At 39.4% G+C, this 18,252-nt stretch overlaps 1 protein-coding gene across 3 annotated transcripts in view; it reads right to left on the reverse strand.

The window, feature by feature from the left end:
* Positions 1 to 14,685, reverse strand: part of LOC108232298 (F-actin-uncapping protein LRRC16A) — a 74,315-nt gene extending 59,630 nt beyond the window's left edge. For 2 of the 3 annotated variants that reach the window (XM_017410009.3, XM_017410008.3), the window contains exons 1-2: positions 14,207 to 14,684; positions 8,574 to 8,671 (exon numbers count right to left, since the gene is read on the reverse strand). In XM_017410009.3, the coding sequence (XP_017265498.1) occupies positions 8,574 to 8,671; positions 14,207 to 14,246 (138 nt within the window). In that variant the 5' untranslated portion in view covers positions 14,247 to 14,684. Of the gene's footprint in view, positions 1 to 8,573; positions 8,672 to 14,206 lie in introns of all 3 variants that reach the window. The other variant, XM_017410007.3, reaches the window with a different exon arrangement.
* Between the last annotated feature and the right edge of the window lie 3,567 nt (positions 14,686 to 18,252).

Below are 18,252 nucleotides of genomic sequence, written 5' to 3' on the forward strand. Positions count from 1 at the left end.
ATAAAGTGCAATGTGGGACCCACAGCATAAATCCTATTTGTGTCATAACAAAGGCTAAAAGATGTGAAAAGGCTAGACACATGGGTACACAATTTACATAGATTTGTTTCTATTTATTTGTCTTTACAGAAAAAAAAACTCAATTACATTTAAAGGATGTTCATTCAACTATTCTCTAGAAAAAAACAAGGCCTAGATGTGACAAAAACATCTTTAATCACTGATAATTTTATTACATTTTAAAGTATACCTAAAAAAATTGATTATGGTCCCTAATAGTTTTTCCTTAGTAAAAAAACAAGCACTTTAGGATATTTGCAGTGACCTTAAAGTTGGGTTCTGTTGAAACGTTATGAACAATTATTATCTTACCTGCTGTAGATAGCTCTTTGAACGACCTCAGCTTGGAGAAATAAAGTTATTTCTCCAAGCTGACAGCTGGTCCAAGCGGGGGAAAGACCAAAATGAGTCGCTGCTGTCTTAAAACAACTCTAACCAAAAAGAAACATTTAAAGTGGTTCATGCCAACACCATTTTATAAACGTTTATGTTGGTATGAGTTCACATGCTTACTTACACAAGAGTTTATGATTATTTCCAATTGCAAATTGGAGCAGCAATTGCTAGGTGTGCACCTTTCACAAGAATAATATGTTATAATATATTTGTTGGTAATGCAAAACTGATGCCTATTTAAGGGTTTATAAAATGCTGTGAATTATGTTTTTGTTCTTGGCTCCACTTAGACCAGCTTTTATCTTGTTAATTTGATCAAATCTACACCCTGAACTCCAAAGTGAAGACTTTAAAAAGAGCTGCTTACAACAGGTAAGACATTTAGTGCTCATAACCCTTCCTACAAGCGTAACATAAAAACCAAACATGCACTAAAGTCTGTGTTGGTGGAGGGCAGGATTCATGTTGGAGAGGAAAAACTGCATGTGTGCAAATGTCTGTGACAGACACCCTGAAGACAGAAAAAAAAACTGTCCAATGTGATATATTAGCTTCCAGTCTTCTCTGATCTGCGCTGATTTCAAACTTCATGCTCTAATTTTCCAAGATTAAAATCTAAACAGTCAGTAAAAATGAGTTGGTTGAAGAGGAAGGAGGCAGTAAGTATTTTCATTTTAAAACTCTGGCTTCAATGTTGCCATACAACAGAGATGAGGCCCAGCTGTTTACTGCTATAACATGGTTTTCAATGTTATTGTCATCATATCTGACTGCTGGTTTGACCTACAAACCTAATTCGGTTATGCCCAGACTGAACTAACAGACAGTGCACCAACCAGCTCCCTACATCCCAACCAAACAGCCCGTCTTCCTACAAACAGGAGTCAACAGCACAGGACCAGACGAAACAGATAATATAATCAGGAGGGGTTCACGCTGAAGCATTACATTATTAGAACAAGAAAACGAAGGAATAAGACCTAAATTGGCTCATTTGACCCCAAGGTTGAAGACAGACGTATTGGAAATCTATTGTGTGAAATTATAAAAACAAATGAATCAAATCAATGACTTGAAACAGGGTCAATTATACTACAAAGACAGTGTGAGTCACAATGACCCTGACCTATGAGATAATGAAGATGAATGCCTGTGGGATGTGATTTAGTTGCACATTGTGAGATGGAAACATGTTATACCAAAATCCTCATTAAGCCTGAGCTTAAGCTTGTGAAAGGAAATGAAAATGAACATATTCTGCTACTAGAATGCCACAAAACACTAAAATGAAGCTACTCTTTGGTTTAATCCTGTTCAGGAAGGATTTATCTTTTCCTTTTCCTTCTTCTTAAACGGTAATTTTCTTGTAAACACTGTTTTTATTGTTCTATTTATCTCGACTATGATGATTATTGTATTTTTAATTACAAGAGTTTACAAATAGGAACATCTGTCGTCTTCCTAAGGCCGTTACATGTTTTTCAAGCCAGATATTTTTACATATTTTTTCCATTTCTACAAAAAAAAAAATACAATTTCCATTCATGATTTTAACTCGTCTGCTAAAATACCTAAATGAAACCACATAGTGGCGAGAACGTCCACATTACCAATATTACAAAATACAGAGAAAGAACAAACTTAGATTGGCTAAAAATGTTCCTAAGATAAACAGTTTGTTATGTTAGATTACTAAATCCTTCATTCTAATATATACTCATCTGTTCACAAGGATATGATGTAGCAATAAGGAGACAGATACCAATAAAACTGACTGAATGCTTTATTTAATCATCTATATCAGCGCTCACCAACCTTTTTAGCTCCACAGACCGGTACCGGTCCGCGGCCCGGGGATTGGGGACCTCTGATCTATATAGTATATAACCACTTTAACTTTGGGTATCAGATTCTTTCTTTTGAACTTTGTAGACACTTTCCTTATCAAAAAATAGCTTTTTTATTATGTTTTATTTCTAAGGAAGGTTGTATTGAGCACAAGACAAAATGTTACTGGTCCTAAAGAAACAAAACGAAGACGAATCCCAGCGATAAATGTGCGATGCTCAAAGTGTTTGATAGGGCAAACACTGAACACAGTTTATATAAAATAAGCCTAATTAGTAATAAATAAGTCATGGGGGGGTGATTGAGTCAAAGTTTAGACATGAAAAGAAGGAAAGACTTTTTCTTCAAAAAAAAAAGAATCGTGAGCTTTCAGATTTCTCTGGTTTAACACTTTCGTAGCACGTTCTTGTGGAAACCAAAGGCAAACATGCAGGGTCCTGAGCTGATCCAAGACTGGTTTTAAAAGGCAAACTTTCAAATTTCCCAAGTTTCATCTCTGATTGTGGTCTGCAAAGCTCAACATTTTATTATCGACTGAAACATGCCCAACTTCCTTATCATTTTAAACCAATTTAGCACATAAGAAACCACAAATGACAACGATGAAGTGGGTTCTGTAGTAACTGAAGGCATACTCAGCAGGGAAATTTGATCCGTTTGACACATTTCTTTCAGCTTGGATAGCCCTGAATGTCACCCTAATTATGGTAATAATTAGTGCTATATAATGACAGATAACACAATGAACCCTGAGGGAGACTTAACTATTTAATAGACTAAAAGATTTTTGTGTTTTAACAACATAACTGAACTCTGGTTGAACCTAGAATTAAAGAAGAAAAAGGAAATAATTTCTTAGATTTTGTCCTCTCAAGCAGGCAAAGTTTCAAAATGGCTACCAGCATCAGGAATGAAACGTAAACTAAAATTAGATTTTTTTTTTAGACAGGAAAGGCACCAGTAAGGTCATTGTCGCTGGATGACATGAGAGGGGCAAAATACAAAAAAGACTCAAAACAACTTGTTGCAAACAATTTATGGAAACTGTCTAATAGTAAGAAACAGAAAACAGAGTGGTGTATTTAAACCTATGCATCACTTCAATGTAGCCTGAATGTTGGGAAGGATTTGCTGCATAATATTTAAAAAAACACAAAATTACAATATTATTGTTGATTGTCAGCATGAAGATATTAGCAGCAATAAATCCACATTTTTTGTCCCTCCTTTCTTTCTGTTCTGTCATCGCAACCCTTTCAGTCTCTTTTAGCATCTCGGCCACTCTGGGTGGTCCCTCTGTTAGTCAAATATTTCACTGAAATGCAGTTTGTGTCTGCGATTTATTGAAGTCCTTCGCCATGCTGATACTGCCTACGTTGGTATTTGCATTGATGACTAATTAAATACAAAGTGCAGCTCTAATCAAGAGGAATCATAAACCTCATTTGTAAAGATCTCACTCAAAAAATACACATAATTCAAAACAACATGTTTGCCAAGTGGCCTACAGACTGCCAAGTCAAAGTGGAACCACACACTGATAATTGCTAAGTTTTTACATTAATCTACATAAAATACCCCTCAGTCTCTCTTTAAAAGGATTCAAAAAAGCCGTACTGTGAAACTGTAAACCAAACAAATCTGGGTCTTAAGATGTTGTGTTACAATCAGGAGTGTCAGCCAGAAATAAGACCGTTAACAGACTGAAGTGTAGCCTTGATAGGTGCACTTTTTAGCAAACTTGCAACATAAATATTACAACTAATAGTACAAAGAATCTAAGGGTCCCGTAGGTGACCCTTAGATTATTAATTTTTACTTACAGAAATATAACCAGCAACAACAAGCACTGAAATGCAATATTAAATGTATTCTACAACTTAGAAAAATTACACACACAATAAATAAATCAAAACAAGAACACTTGACTGAAATCTGAAGTTTGAGTTTGCCGGTGTTGATTCTCAGTCATCCAGGACTGTTCTGTAGCTGAAGACGTTTCACTTCTCATCTGAGGGCCGTTAATAAATCGGCCTGTGAATCCAGCTTACAGAACCTCTCAGTTCTAAAAGCTACAACTCCACACTCTCTGCTTTTTGAACCGAGAGAGCTCCTCGGATGAGAAGCTGTCCTTAACCTTTTGATTTGAAATCTGAGTGAAAATCTGCTCTCTGGTGTTTTTGGTAAAAAGGTTCCAGCAGCTTTTGGAACACTTTAAGAACGTGACTCGTATGTTCGTATGGAGGAACATGACAAGTGACTAATAATAAGGTTATTTCCATTTTCTTTACTTCCCCTTCTGATAAAGTTTGTGGTTAAACGAGGCTGACGAGTCAGACAGGATTTCAGTGTGTGGCCTTCTATCTTTAAACTCTTTTTTTTTCCATGCCTAAGCGTACGCCACCGTTACGCTTCGTGATTATTTTTCGCCATCACCTCTCCCCACCATGTCCTCTGCCCTTTGGAGCATAATTTGCCACTTATTTCTCTTCATCTCTGTCTCCCTCTTCCTTTTCCCCAGGGTGCATTTGATGGACTGATGTTATTATCACAGCCTCCTTCATCCAAACCCCCCCGTCTACAGCCAAGAGAAAGACCGTATCAGGATCTAGTTTATTTAAGAGATGTCTCACAGTGGTGCTTCACCCTTAGTCTAATAATGAGATTGTTCTACCTTTCGTTGTATCTACTGTAAACAGTTTTCTTCATTGTTTACATTTATTTGAATTTTAAGTTGTATAAGTGGCTGTGATGATCAAAAGCAGTTCTGGAGGATTTTGAAATCAGATTTTTGAAGTTCCAAGTCAAAAAATAAATAAAAAAAACAGGGTTTCCCCCAGAAAAGAGGCTAAGCCCGGTGGTAGGTGGCCGATCGCCGGTCGACCGTGATTTAGTAAAAAAAAAGATTAAAGTTGACAGGAAAGTTGAAAATATGGCTATTTATTATGTGATATTGTAAGATAAGTGTGCCAAATATTTAAACAACTACAGTTTTACAACAAGGAGGTAGATAAAGGAGGCGGTTTTGAGGGTGCTTGAGGAAAAAAACTTGTAAAAAAATGACGTATTTATAATAAACAAGCGGAGCTTAGCCTGGTGGCCGGGTCACCAAAGCCTGGCAGCCCGCCAGGCTTATAATACGCTGGGGGAAACCCTGAAAAAAAAAATCACCAGGAACACTTCTCTGATGTTGGATTTTCAACTTGGAAAGTCTGAAATTCTTCCCCTATTCCGCCTCAAAATCAAATATGGGCCACCTTGTGCACCAAAAGCGGTGATGGCGCTGCCTATTATCGCTTCTGTCAGTCTGTATCTCATTAAATCAGTCATACACATAATACTTCACATCATCTGTGAGGAGACATGATGCTACAGTGTTCGGATGCACTGAGTGCACACAAACACATTGTTATTGGCAAATCCCACTGTTGTCTGACTTGCAACTGGAAACATGGTTAAACTGGGTGTGACGATGTTCCTAGATCCGAGTTCAGCTTTCCGAGGTGAATAAAAAGCACAATTTAAAGGGTACAGATACTTTGCAGGTGATTTCAGATTGTTTAGGTCTGAGAACAGATGCTAAAAATGTATATTTTCAAACTACAGCTAAGAACAGTTCCATGAAAAAGGCCCAAAATACCTTATGGCTCCAATACATTTTACAATAATAATCCTATTGTTTGTAAGTATGCCAATTAACACGTTTATTATTGTGATGCCAGGTAGACACGGTCTTATTTCCACTAAGTTCAGTCATCTTCAAGAGTAAAACACTTTGCCGCATCCTGTTTGTACACTTCTGAGAAATTCCTGAAACCGACGTTTAATTCCAACATCTGATCTCCAAACAGTCTGTAAACAGTCCACTGCTCTTTCATCATGCCTCGACACACCAACACTCGCAGGTTACAGTCCCTTGATATGTTTGCTTTCTCTCCGAGCCACTTCCTCCATAATTGGCCCTCCAAACGCTGCTTTTCTGCAACAACAAACAGTAGTTTGTTTGTGCAGCTCAGCCAAGCAGAGCGCCGACACAAACTCAGGCTCTGGGTCTCAAAGTCACGCTCGGCTGGAATTCCTCACGTCCCGGTCCTCACTCCCACATCGTACATTGTTTCGTGTGAACGCCACTGTAGCCTCTGTGTCCAGCTCCCACGTGGTGACACTGTTGCCATGACCACATCGAGTTTAGTCTCAAACACAGCATTAAAAACAGAATACACTAAAAAAAATTGTTAGATTTTGAAAAAGAAAAAAAAAAACACCAAACATTATAGCTCTGACAACTTCAAAGGACATTTTAAAAATAAACTGCCTGCTGCACTAAGTAACTCACTTGGAACAAATCAACTGAAAAAACAAATCATTGATTTTCTTAATAAAGAACAAGATGTTTACAAAACAGTTGGTTATGTAATTTTTACCGCTATGGGTCATTTAGTCCAAACAATAACAAACGAGGTCATTGGAAGACTTCCTGAAATAATTTGGGGTCATGAGTCTTTTTGTTTTTAGGTTTACTGTGACTCAATTACAAACATGGACAAGGTCATTTAGTGCCTTATTAGTAATATTTCCTTATAATAAAATAACAACAACAAAAAAAAAGCTAATGTGAGTTTAATTGCTAACTTAGTATTCGGGTTGAGGTGCCATTCCATCCTCCCTGCTCCAAAAATCTGGAGGTTGTTTCTGATAAACCTCACTGTAATGGGGGTGAGCGTTGGCATCTTGGACGACAGAGCTCAGTCCTGAAATGTGAAGATACGGGACTGCCACTGGGGAGCCCACTTTGAGGCCTGTCTCAGAAATCCCCTGTCATGTAGAACTTGGCCTTCAGTTTGGATGTGGTGCTGTGGCTCGCTCCAAAAAATGCTGGAACTTGGTTTAAACGCTTGAAGTCCTACGCTGGGGGGCCCCATCCAGATCAGTCAAACGTGGCATGCTTGGAGCAGACACCAACGGACCTGTGAGCTGTGGTCCCTGCCACAGCTCACAGGTCCTGACAATAAGAGGCCAGTAAGGCAGCTAATTGTCAACACTTAAGTTTTTCCATAGGCACAATCCACACACTCAGCTCTTCCTTACAAATGTGGCTCCATTTAAGGGAAATAAAGGGTAAAAGATTTACTGCCAAGAAGCACTGTTACAACAAGGAAATAATGGACCGAACACAAAACTTTTTGGGATGCATAGCTCTTGGAAGTATTAGTTGACTTAAAACTTTTTGGGTTAGTCCTTTTTTCCTAATTTTCAAACCCCTCACAGAGCAGTAAAACTAAAAGCTCTCCATTCCACTGAGCGTTGTATAACTAAAAGGCTCCTGCTGTCCCCACAGAACCACACAAACTACAGTAAAAGCTTTCTAATTCAATCATCAAACGTCATTGATCCGGCTTCAGTCGGTGAATTAATAAGGAACCCATTTCGTCCGAACTATCTTCACCATGTCATCCCTGGTCATCCCAGAAAGAGTCACATGCAATTTTAATAATCTACCGGGTATTAAATATTAAGCAGCTTGTGGATTTACGGCTCTGGACCTAAAACTTAATGACCGTAGCTGCTAATTTCAACTGCGGGCTGGAGTTTAAACAGAGTTGTGACTGAATGAATGAATGACCTCAGTCAGTTATAGATTAATGCGTCCAACTTCAGCTGCTGCTATTGTTTTACAAACACAAAAGACAAAATTTTATGTGGCTAAAAAAAAAAGGAATAGGTGCGAACAAGGAAAGTTGTCGGTTGCCCTGCTGATCTGTGCAGCCATGCTGTGGCATTTAAATGAAAGTGGGAGTTTTTGAAAAGGCCACTTTAAATCCACACTGTCCAAATCATTGTGTACGTACTGTTTTGCAAAAGAAGTATAAAATCCAGAAGACACTTACAAATCCATACAAAAGTTTAAAAAAAATACAAAAGAAATCAGGTTTGGAAAAATCTTTTGAAAGTGAACAGTGGTCCTGAAAGAAGACACTCGTGAGATGTTCAGGTGATCTGAACCAGACATGTTCAGGTTAGTGTTACAAAGGTTTGTTGAGGGGGGAATAAAATCATCAAAGTATTGAAATCAACCGTGAAACGACTGAAAGAATGGCAGTGAGTGTTCGGGGAAAAAAAAATCATGTGCTAAAGATAAGAGAAGCAGGAAATGTGCGTTCTTTAATGAAAACTGTACATCTCAATAAAAGCTACGTCAGATGAAGACAGATGAAAAATTTACAAGCTTTAATGATGAAGAAGCTGGAAAGCAGCTGGGCTTGACTCACCAGGACTCTGTTCTCCATCTTGTCTGCTTTGATCTCCAGTTTGACTCTTTTCCTCAGTGACAACTTCACCTTCCTCCCCACAGCATCCCTCACACTCTCTGCACACAGGAGAAAAAAAGAGGAGATGAAACGAGGAATGATTCAGGCTCAAGTGGGAAATCTGTCACACATCTACATCTCAAAACGTGTCGTTCTTTTTATTACTGAAGAAAAGAACGAGAAGAAGACGCGAAACCTCAAGTCAACTGAGGTGGAAGTGAACGCATGAATTTTTACTTTGCTTTGTTCAGCTGACACAGAATGGTGTGCTCTTACCACGGGGGGAATAATTCGCTATTTCTGTTAATTAAGAAAAAACAGATACTTGATGAAAAATTTACCAAATCCAATTTTAATGGACTGCGGGGAAACGAGCTCTCATCCAGTTTTCATTTTATTTTCTCTTCATGAAGCTCTCTTCTGAGGCTATTTTGTGCCATTTTCAGCATTTGTGCAGATATGAACCCCCCCCCAAAAAAAGACATAAATGGTGGGTCTTTGAGCAAACACAAAAGACAGAAAAAAACGACCTAACAAAAAAGCACATTTTATTTAGAAAGTCTTCCAATGTATACAGTTGCTGAATCCCTCCTACTGTTGTAGCAGCATTACCTCAGGAAAATACTTGCCCAGCTCTGCCAAGAGTTCCAAGAAATTCTCCAACCATGACCAAGTTGAAAACTGAAGGCCAATTTTATTGTTCCCCATCAATTCTGGGAACAATGAATAAATAGCTTTCAAGCAATTTTTAAAAGTTCTCTGATAAAAAGTTTCCTTGATTCCAATCAGTCCAGCTTCAGGATCTGTGTCCTCACTAAAGTGATTTTTTTTTTACATATGTTTTAGTGTATAACCTGTGAACCTGTGCCCTAACAGCATACACTTAATAACAGCTACAGCCACAGCGCAGTCTCTCTGCAGCCTTTGACACAGTAAACCCTGGTATCTAACAGTCTTCACACTATAATTAGCAAGGCCACCTGATTTTTATAACCTCATCAAAAACAACATGTTTTGATACCATTAGATAGATCTTTTAAAGAAAAATCCAACACAATTTGAATTTTTACATTAGGTCCACTGGTTACCAATTTACTGTCAAAAAATGATCATCAGAATTGGTCTAAATTTATACAGTTCTTAAACAGGCAGCAGTAGAACGTCCTGTGTTTAACTTCCTGGAACTTCTGTTCTCACAGCGAGCTGAAGCTGAAGAATGCCCTGATTGGCTGTAAATTTTCACATTATTCCTTCGCAGATAACACATGAGCAAAGCAGTGGAAAGTGGCAGCTCCTGCTCGGCTCCTTGCCGACGTCGATCATTCACGGAATCAGCTGTAAGTCCTCGCAACGCCGGCATCCGTCAAAAGATCGCTGATCTTTAAGGGTTTTAATCATTCTTAATTTTTACACATGGATAACAGTATTGGTATCAAAACGGAGCTTATTTCACGCAGAATTTTTTTAATGCAGGTTATAAAATGTTTTATTTTATCTGAGTTGAGAAATTCACGATTGAATTAGCTCAATCATTGTCTGACCCAGTTAGCTATAGCGCTACTGTGCATATTTTTTTAACGGGTTAAGAACAAACAGAGGATGAACGGGTGCCCTCGCTACTATATAGAGCACTGGTCTCCAATCCTGGTCCTTGAGGGCCACTATCCTGCATGTTTTACTTGTTTCTCTGCTCCAACACACCTGATTTTAATCAATGGGTGATTAACAGGCTTCTGTAGAACATGAAGAGGTGATTTAACCACTGAATCAGGTGTGTTGGAGCAGGGAAACAAGTAAAACATGCAGGATAGTGGCCCTCCAGGACCAGTGTTGGACACCCCTGATATAGAGCATTTCAGCTTTTGTTAACTCTATGTTTGAATCATCTCTTACTAGCCACAATCTGAAATGCCAAGGACAAATTGTCTCATCACCTCTTCACATAGATGACACGTGTCTTCTAATTTCCCTTCTTTGCAGATGACCCTCAGGTCTGTTATATTACCTCAGCTTGCCTTTCCAGCATGCAACAAAAGTATTTGTTGAATTCAAGTGTTTTAGTCAGGATTTGGCCGAGGACCCTTATCTCCAGTGATGGATCATTTTAACGCTTAAGCATACTGAGACGTTTTGTACAACGTTCTGCTTTTAACTTTGTGGCGACACGTTGGGGAAGGCCCATTTCTGTTCCAACACGAATAGTGCACAAAGTAAGAACTGCAAAGACGTGGTTTGATGAGTTTGGCACAGCAGAACTTGACTGGCCTTCATCTCAACACCGCTGAGCACCTTTGGGGTGAACTTGAACGAAGACTGGAAAACAGACTGCTTAAATTCACAGGTGTTCAAGAGAATGAATGGGCACAAACCCCCACAGAAACACTTTCGGAAAGCCTTTTAAGATAAGCAGAAGCTGCCATAGCTGTAAAAAATAGGTCCAACTCCATCCAGTCCCTATTGATGTGACGGACAGATGCAGTCAAATTGTTATGACCACGCAGTGTATCAAACCTGCAGGAATACCACCTGAAACTAAACCCTTCTAAAACTGACGTATTGGTCTTCCCTACAAATCGGCCCATCCAGCATCAGCATAAATCCATCCCCCACTATCCGCTCAGCAATAAATCTGAGGGTCGTGATTGATGGCCAGTTGTCTCGTGGTCTCTCTGCCCTTTTATGTTATCAGAAATATTAGCCCATATCTCTTGCTCTGACCAGTGCACACACTTCCACGAGGTCTACATGACTGTGCAGTGAATCCTTCATGGATGGTTGGCAACAAAACGAAGTCACTCCATTACTTTTAAGCCAACATTGTTGCTAGAATCAATCTTAAGGCTGACTGTTGCTTACAGAGTGGCTAAGACTGGTACCTGGCTATCTGAACTGAGCCAAACTTTTTTTTTTTTTCTTTCAGCAACCATGTTATTCCCAAAAACACAGTGTGGCCCAGCCATCCGTCCACACATGGCAGTCTCAGTCTGAGGATCAAATGATGGTCTTGTTCCTCACGTTGGATAAAAGCCACTCCAAAATGATTGAAGGTAGAGTTAAATGTTTCAAACATTAAACCAGTATTGTAACCACTGAACCAATTTGTTGCAGAATTTTAGAAAAAAATGATTTAAATGAACACACAGACAAATGTTGGATGTGTCCTTTTATGGTTAAACTGCTTATTCACAGTGTAGGACTGTCAACAGCCACACTACTGGCTTAAAGAAGAGAACTGGGTCAGCCACCGCTTCACGCTGCTCATTCACTTTGCATGCCCTCCACACACACACACACACACACACACACACACACACACACACACACATTCACTCAACCTAGCTGACTTCCAACAGTCTACATACATGTGTCTGGCACAGGAAGGGATTCTGAGTGCGGAGCTACATCTGCACTGGCATGCACGTATGCCCGCCTACAGGCTTCCTCCCACCATCGGCAGATCAAAGCAAAACTAATAATTAGGTAGTGAGCAAAAATGGTTCATCTGCCAGCCTCGAGCTGCCTAAATAAACTTCTCTAAAAAAAAATTTAAAATGTGCCGCCTTTTCGTGAGCAGCACTTCCACAACAAAACACGAAGCGGGAGCTGCGGCGGTGATCTGCGGGGTTCTATACAGAAATCAGGTCCCGTGTGTTTTAATGAGCCTGGGCAGCTTCGGGGTCAAGCAGACAAAAATAAATAAAACTGAACCAGACTAGAGTATATCTCGTCTGCTGCTTCAATAAAATTTTGACAGAATCATTTTTTCTCGCCAGCTGCTCTGTTTGCATTAGACAATTATGACGTGGGCTCTAGGTCAGTGACTCCCCACTCCAGTCCTCGAGGAACACCACCCTGCATGTTTTTGGTGTTTCTCTGCTTTGACACACCTGATTTGAGTGAGTGAGCAATGAACAGGCCTCTGCAGAACTTGAAGACCAGCTGAAGAGCAGGGAAACAACTAAAACATGCAGGATAGTGTTCCTCAAGGACTGGGGTTGGGAATCATTGCTCCAGGTCACACAAGCCTTAATGTCTGAGGGGACTTTTTGGGTCAGGTGGCCACGTTAAAGCTCTAGTAAACAACTCGCAAGCTGATTTGTTTCTTTATCAGTCAATAGTCTAGTAAGATTTGTCTCCTGGTAATGTCTGATTGAGAGCGTTCGCCTCTTGGTACTTGTCAGCGAAGACTGACATACGATCAAGAATTAAGACCTCTCTGTCATTAAATAAATATGTATTCAGACTCATGTTTGACACCGTCACGTCAGCACATTTCCCCACACAACGCGGATCGGTTTGCAGGCAGTCGCACAAGAGCTTGGAGGGAAAGGCATGTAGGAGCGCTCTGCACACCAAGATAACATCGTTTCATCACTGTTCAGACGGCGCAACGGTGTCCTTTTTTTTTCTGACTCACAACATGACGCCCTGAACTGCTCGAAGATGCAGCTTTGCCTGTCCGATGACCTGGGACGTGCCGTTAGTTTCATTTTTGTTCCTCCTTCCATTTAATTTGAAACAAAAGTGCTTCCCCAGACACACACAGTGGCTTTTCTTGTTTCTCATCTGTGTCTTCAACTCACAAAAGTTTACGTCACAGTAAAGCCAGAAAAGGCAACTTTTTTTTTTTTTTTTCCAGATTGTGCATTATGCAGAAATGTCTCCCATGTGCTGAATACCGATGATGAAGAATCACAAGCAGCAGCAAATGTTCTGAACAATGGCTGCCTTTACTCCTCGGGAGTCTGAACAACAACCTCATGACAGGGCATCATGACGTGCTGGACTTCTGACGGTGAGCGTGCAGGTCAACAAAGAAGAAAAAAAAAAAGTGGGTAAAAACCTCAAATCAGGAAAAAAAATTAAAATGCAAAACTGAGCTCTAGCTATCTCAACATTTTTAAGAAGAGTTACATTTCAGATTATTTATAACATGCTCTGATTTCCGGAAATGAAACTGATTTTTTGAGGAAGTCCTATTTAAACCAAACTAATTTCAAGCACCAGATTATGACCTGTGTTTCAAATCCTTATGGCATAAATGTAACTCAAATGGATCATGTCCAAATACCATGGAGGTAAACACACAAATGTTCTTTAAAAAGCCTAAATTCTCCAATCAAGCTGAGCAGCTTTTAACCATTCTTGACTTGTGTGACAGGATGCACTCCTCTGCCAAGGCTGGTGTACCAAATAACCAAATGTAAAGAAATGATAAGAAACAAACATTTCATGCCATTTTCCCCCTCAGCTCTGACTCAGAGCAAACACAGAGAGGATAAATACCACAGAACACCAGGAGGACATCAATCAAGATCAACAACATCTCAAATAAGCGAAGAAACTCACTAAAAAAAGAGCAAGAAAAAAAAAAAGTTAAAACTTCAGGGTAATGATGCAGGAGCTTATGATTGTGGAGGTGGTGGGGGGAGAGATAACCCACAGGCTGACCAAATGAACCACATACAGTCTCATGTTTCAGTCATAATAAAAGCGACAAGCTGCTAAAAGCAAGAGGATAGATAACATGGTGCCACATGGAGCCGGCAGCATTGTTGCAGTCCGGACACATGGCTTCAGGCTCAGCTTCTTACCCAGGAGCTCTTTGGGAACCTCTGACACCTCTTCGCTCATTTTCGCTGAAGACAGAATCCGCCCCCCCCCAAAAGAAAACAAAACAAAACAAACAGCGAGAGGAACTCGGTCAGCACATGGGAGAGGGGGGAATAACGAGCAGAGAGAGCGAGGTGTCAGGTGGTGCCTCCGCAGCCGGTCACAGCCCGCGCCTGTCCTCCTCCTCCGCCTCCTCCCGCGGTGTCCGGACAATGTGTCCGCTCCGGGCCGGGCGCATCTTGTTCTCCGGTGAAACGGCAAAAAAATAAATATTAAAAAAAAAAAAAAAAAACACGTTAAAGTCTCAGTAAAATTATTGTGTGAAAACCCGATGCTTGGGCTGGATGAAAGGAGCGCGAATCGTGGACATCCTCCCTCCGGCTGGGGGTCCTACGGTCGGTGTTGCAGCGCGAGCCAATAGCAGGCACCGGAGCCCCGCCCCGCTCCGTGATGCCACAGCCGGGGAGCCGATACGGTGCCGGGGCGTCGTGGCGTGGCAGGAGGGGGCGGTGGCGACGGGGCTGACAGACACGCTGCCATTAGCGAGGAGGCCAAGGTGGGGAACCAGCGACCCCTAGCGGCAAATCAAGGTATACGGCACGCCGTTGGGACATATAATCCGACCACGCTCCTCGTTCTGTTTACGTCATATAGGACAGAGAGCCCTGAAGTCTGAGGTTGCGGGTTCGAGCCCGGGTTGCGTCGGCTAAAAAAACATATTGCTTTATTTTTCAAAACTACAATGATAGGTAAATTTAAATACTTCAACACTACATCAACACTCCTGCTATTGGGAAAAAAAAACATTCTAAGTCTACCTAATATTGTGTTTACAAAAACTAAGTTGTAAATATACAAATACAATTTTTTTTTTTTTTAATCTAGGAAGGAGCCGCTGCTCCTCCACATCGAGAGGAGCAAGCTGAGGTGGTTCGGGGATCAGGTAAGAATGCCCCCTAGAGAGGTGTTCCTATGGAGTCAGTTTCCTGCACACACATAAAACATATTTTACAACCTATCCTCGAGTATAAAATGATTTCTTCTGGCGTTCTGCTGTGGAGGTGGGGAGAACGTATAATTCCATCTAAGGTATCTCGTGACCTTTGGCAGAAACTTGCCTCAGAGAGTGTCAAATCATTTCTTATGCAAGGAGAGATCATTTTGTACTCGAGGGCAGTTTGTGAAATATGTTTTATTTGTTTGCAACGTTTTGGCAGGAAATTACCTCTATGTGTTTTCCAGGCATGTCCAACTGGGAGGAGACCCCAGGGAAGACCCAGGAGACACTAGAGAGACTGCAAAACACTAAAAGATAAAAAGTCTTTTCACTGGCCTGGAACGCCTTGGAATCCTCCCGGAAGAGCTGGAAGAGGTGGCTGTGGAAAGAGATGTCTGGGCTTCTCTGTTCAAGCTGCTCTGTGATGTTTTTGTAGCCGTCTTGTGAGCTGTAACACTTTGTGAGTTTGTGTGGCAGATTACTACAGGTTATAAAAGCAATAAAACTACAATTTTGACAACAATCGTTTCACAGAGACATGCTTCCCCCTTACAAATTACACACATTTGTTTCCAAATCAACATTTTAATTAATGAGTTGTTTTAAAGGAATGCAGTGTAACTCATTTCTGCAACAATTTACGTTTCATATAAATGTAAAAAAACAACCACAATTCAGAGGTTACAGCATTTGTCCTTGACACAATGTCAATATGCCTAAACCTAGCACAAAAAGTTAAAAGATTATTGTTTGGTTGATCATTTGTCATAATTGTAAATTTGTTTTTAACTGTATGGAAACAAGTTATCACTAATAACATTTTTACTATTTAAATTGTATTCTTTAAGTTAAAGACTACATTAAAAATATTCAAATTAGTTTTGGTTTATTTTGTTATCAACAATGAAACTTATAACAAGTCACAATTACATTGTATATTTCTAACCCTAATCTTTTTTTCTACTCCAAATAACTTATCTCAAAATTATATGATCAATTTGCTTGCCATAAGTCCAGATACTCATAGTACAACCTGGAAGGGTTGCAAGTTCTATTTTGCAAGTATTTTTCCTCCTCAAATCTAAAAACACAGGCCTCTGTTAGCAGCTCAAATAAAGTAACTATGAGCCACAAATTGAATCTAAATCCCTGAAGAAACATTATGCGACTTCATGGATGGATTATTGATGCAACCTGGCCAATGGAGACACAGAGGGCTAAAGGTCAGGGGGTCCGGGTTTTAAAATCACATCTGCTGTTTGGAAAAGATTCATTGAGATGCAAATAAATATTTAAAAGTTGTTTTTGTTTTTGGTTTTTTTCATCTTAAACGGTAAACTCTTACTGCACATAAATAAGATTGACTAAAAAGGCATTTTTAAACTAAAAAAAAACATTATTTGCTGTAGCAACAGTTATTAATAAACAGAAAAAAACATGGAAGAATGCATAAACTGTGGTGAAATGACTGTAGAAGTGAAGGAGCTCACAGTTTTAGGCTTTGCTCTTCATTAATCCATCACTTCAGTCAGACTATTGTTTAAAAAATAAATTAAAAAAAGTGACCATGACTTTGTTATTCTACATGATAATAAGAAAAAAATACCTACTAAAATAAATATATAAAATAAAACAGATTTAAAATTAAGTTGCATTTCAATGCAAAACATGTAAAAGATGAGCTGCTTTTCTTAGTAATGAAAATGTTGTACTTCTTTATTTCTATTTATATGTTCAAAGTGGTATAAAAAATAGAGAAGAGGCAAAAACACAAAGCAAAAGAGTGGATTTTATTTATACTTTTGCTAACTGCATGAACAGAAACATCCACTTTAGCAAATTAAACAGTTTTTCAGTTCTTTAGAGTTTTGTCACTCATCCTCTTTACAAACCTCCATTGCTCAACTGATTAACGAGCTGCTCTTCTACGCAAAAATATTTAGACTGAGAGACTTTAAAACTTCCAGTTTGCACCTTTGGAGGTAATCAAGTCAGTCCAGAGTCATGACTGTACTGCAGAAGCCTTTATCTTTTCACTTTCATGATACAGTTCAGCTGAATGCACTTTAAGGGTTTTTATGTGATACTTGGTGCTTCACGAGCCCAAATCATGATCAGATCAACTCATGCTAAACAGTTTGAAATGTGTTTGTGCAAATGAGAAATTAGGACCAATTTCTGACCATAAACCGATACGGACCTAATGTAACAAATAAAAAAAGTAGATTTTTGAGTTCACACAAATATACATGAGTCCAAATTGCCACAGAACTTTTTTATTTTTTTATTGTTTTTGAGTAATTGAGTGAGTGCAACTGACGTGAGACAATGTAAAACAGTCTCTGAAATGTTGGTAAAGAAACGCTGCCCACATGTGAAGCTTTAGTTTCAGTCATCACAAAAAAAAAAAAAGGAAGTGCAGCTTGATAACCCAGCAGTTTTACAAAACTCTTCTTCAGTAACATTTGTTAAAGCTTATTTTTGTCTCAAGTATTCTCCCGCTGAACAACCACTTAAATAATGTTTCACTAAAGAGTGCAAAACATTAAAACATGATTATTTCCCTACTGCTAACATTTCAGTAACTTCTTTAAAACATCCAAAGTGAACCTAACACACATAAAATAACGGCAATGTCAGCAACAATACTTATGTTTATATAATATAAATAATATACAATTATATTTTGACTGTCCTGAAAACATTTTATAAATCCAGAGGAGACTGAGCCTCCTGAAGCATGGATTGAGTTGCTGCAGGTCAGACAGGCTCCATCTCAGGCTGTTTTGAAAACTGCACTTTTTTACCTTTGCAAGAGAGTTATCGTCTGCATCTTAATCTTTCCCCTTTTAACTTGTACCAATTAAATACTTTTCTGTGCTTATCCCCCCCCCCATGGGGCGCCGTTTGTAAAGGAGCTTGTGCTAAAAATTCATGCCTAAATTTTGTCACATTTAGCTTCTGCTAAAAATTCATGCCTAAATTTTGTCACATTTAGCTTCAAACACTGTTTAAAAATGTAGTGTTGAT

This window comes from Kryptolebias marmoratus, linkage group LG16 (genome assembly GCF_001649575.2).
Source record: "Kryptolebias marmoratus isolate JLee-2015 linkage group LG16, ASM164957v2, whole genome shotgun sequence".
NCBI classification, from domain to species: domain Eukaryota; kingdom Metazoa; phylum Chordata; class Actinopteri; order Cyprinodontiformes; family Rivulidae; genus Kryptolebias; species Kryptolebias marmoratus.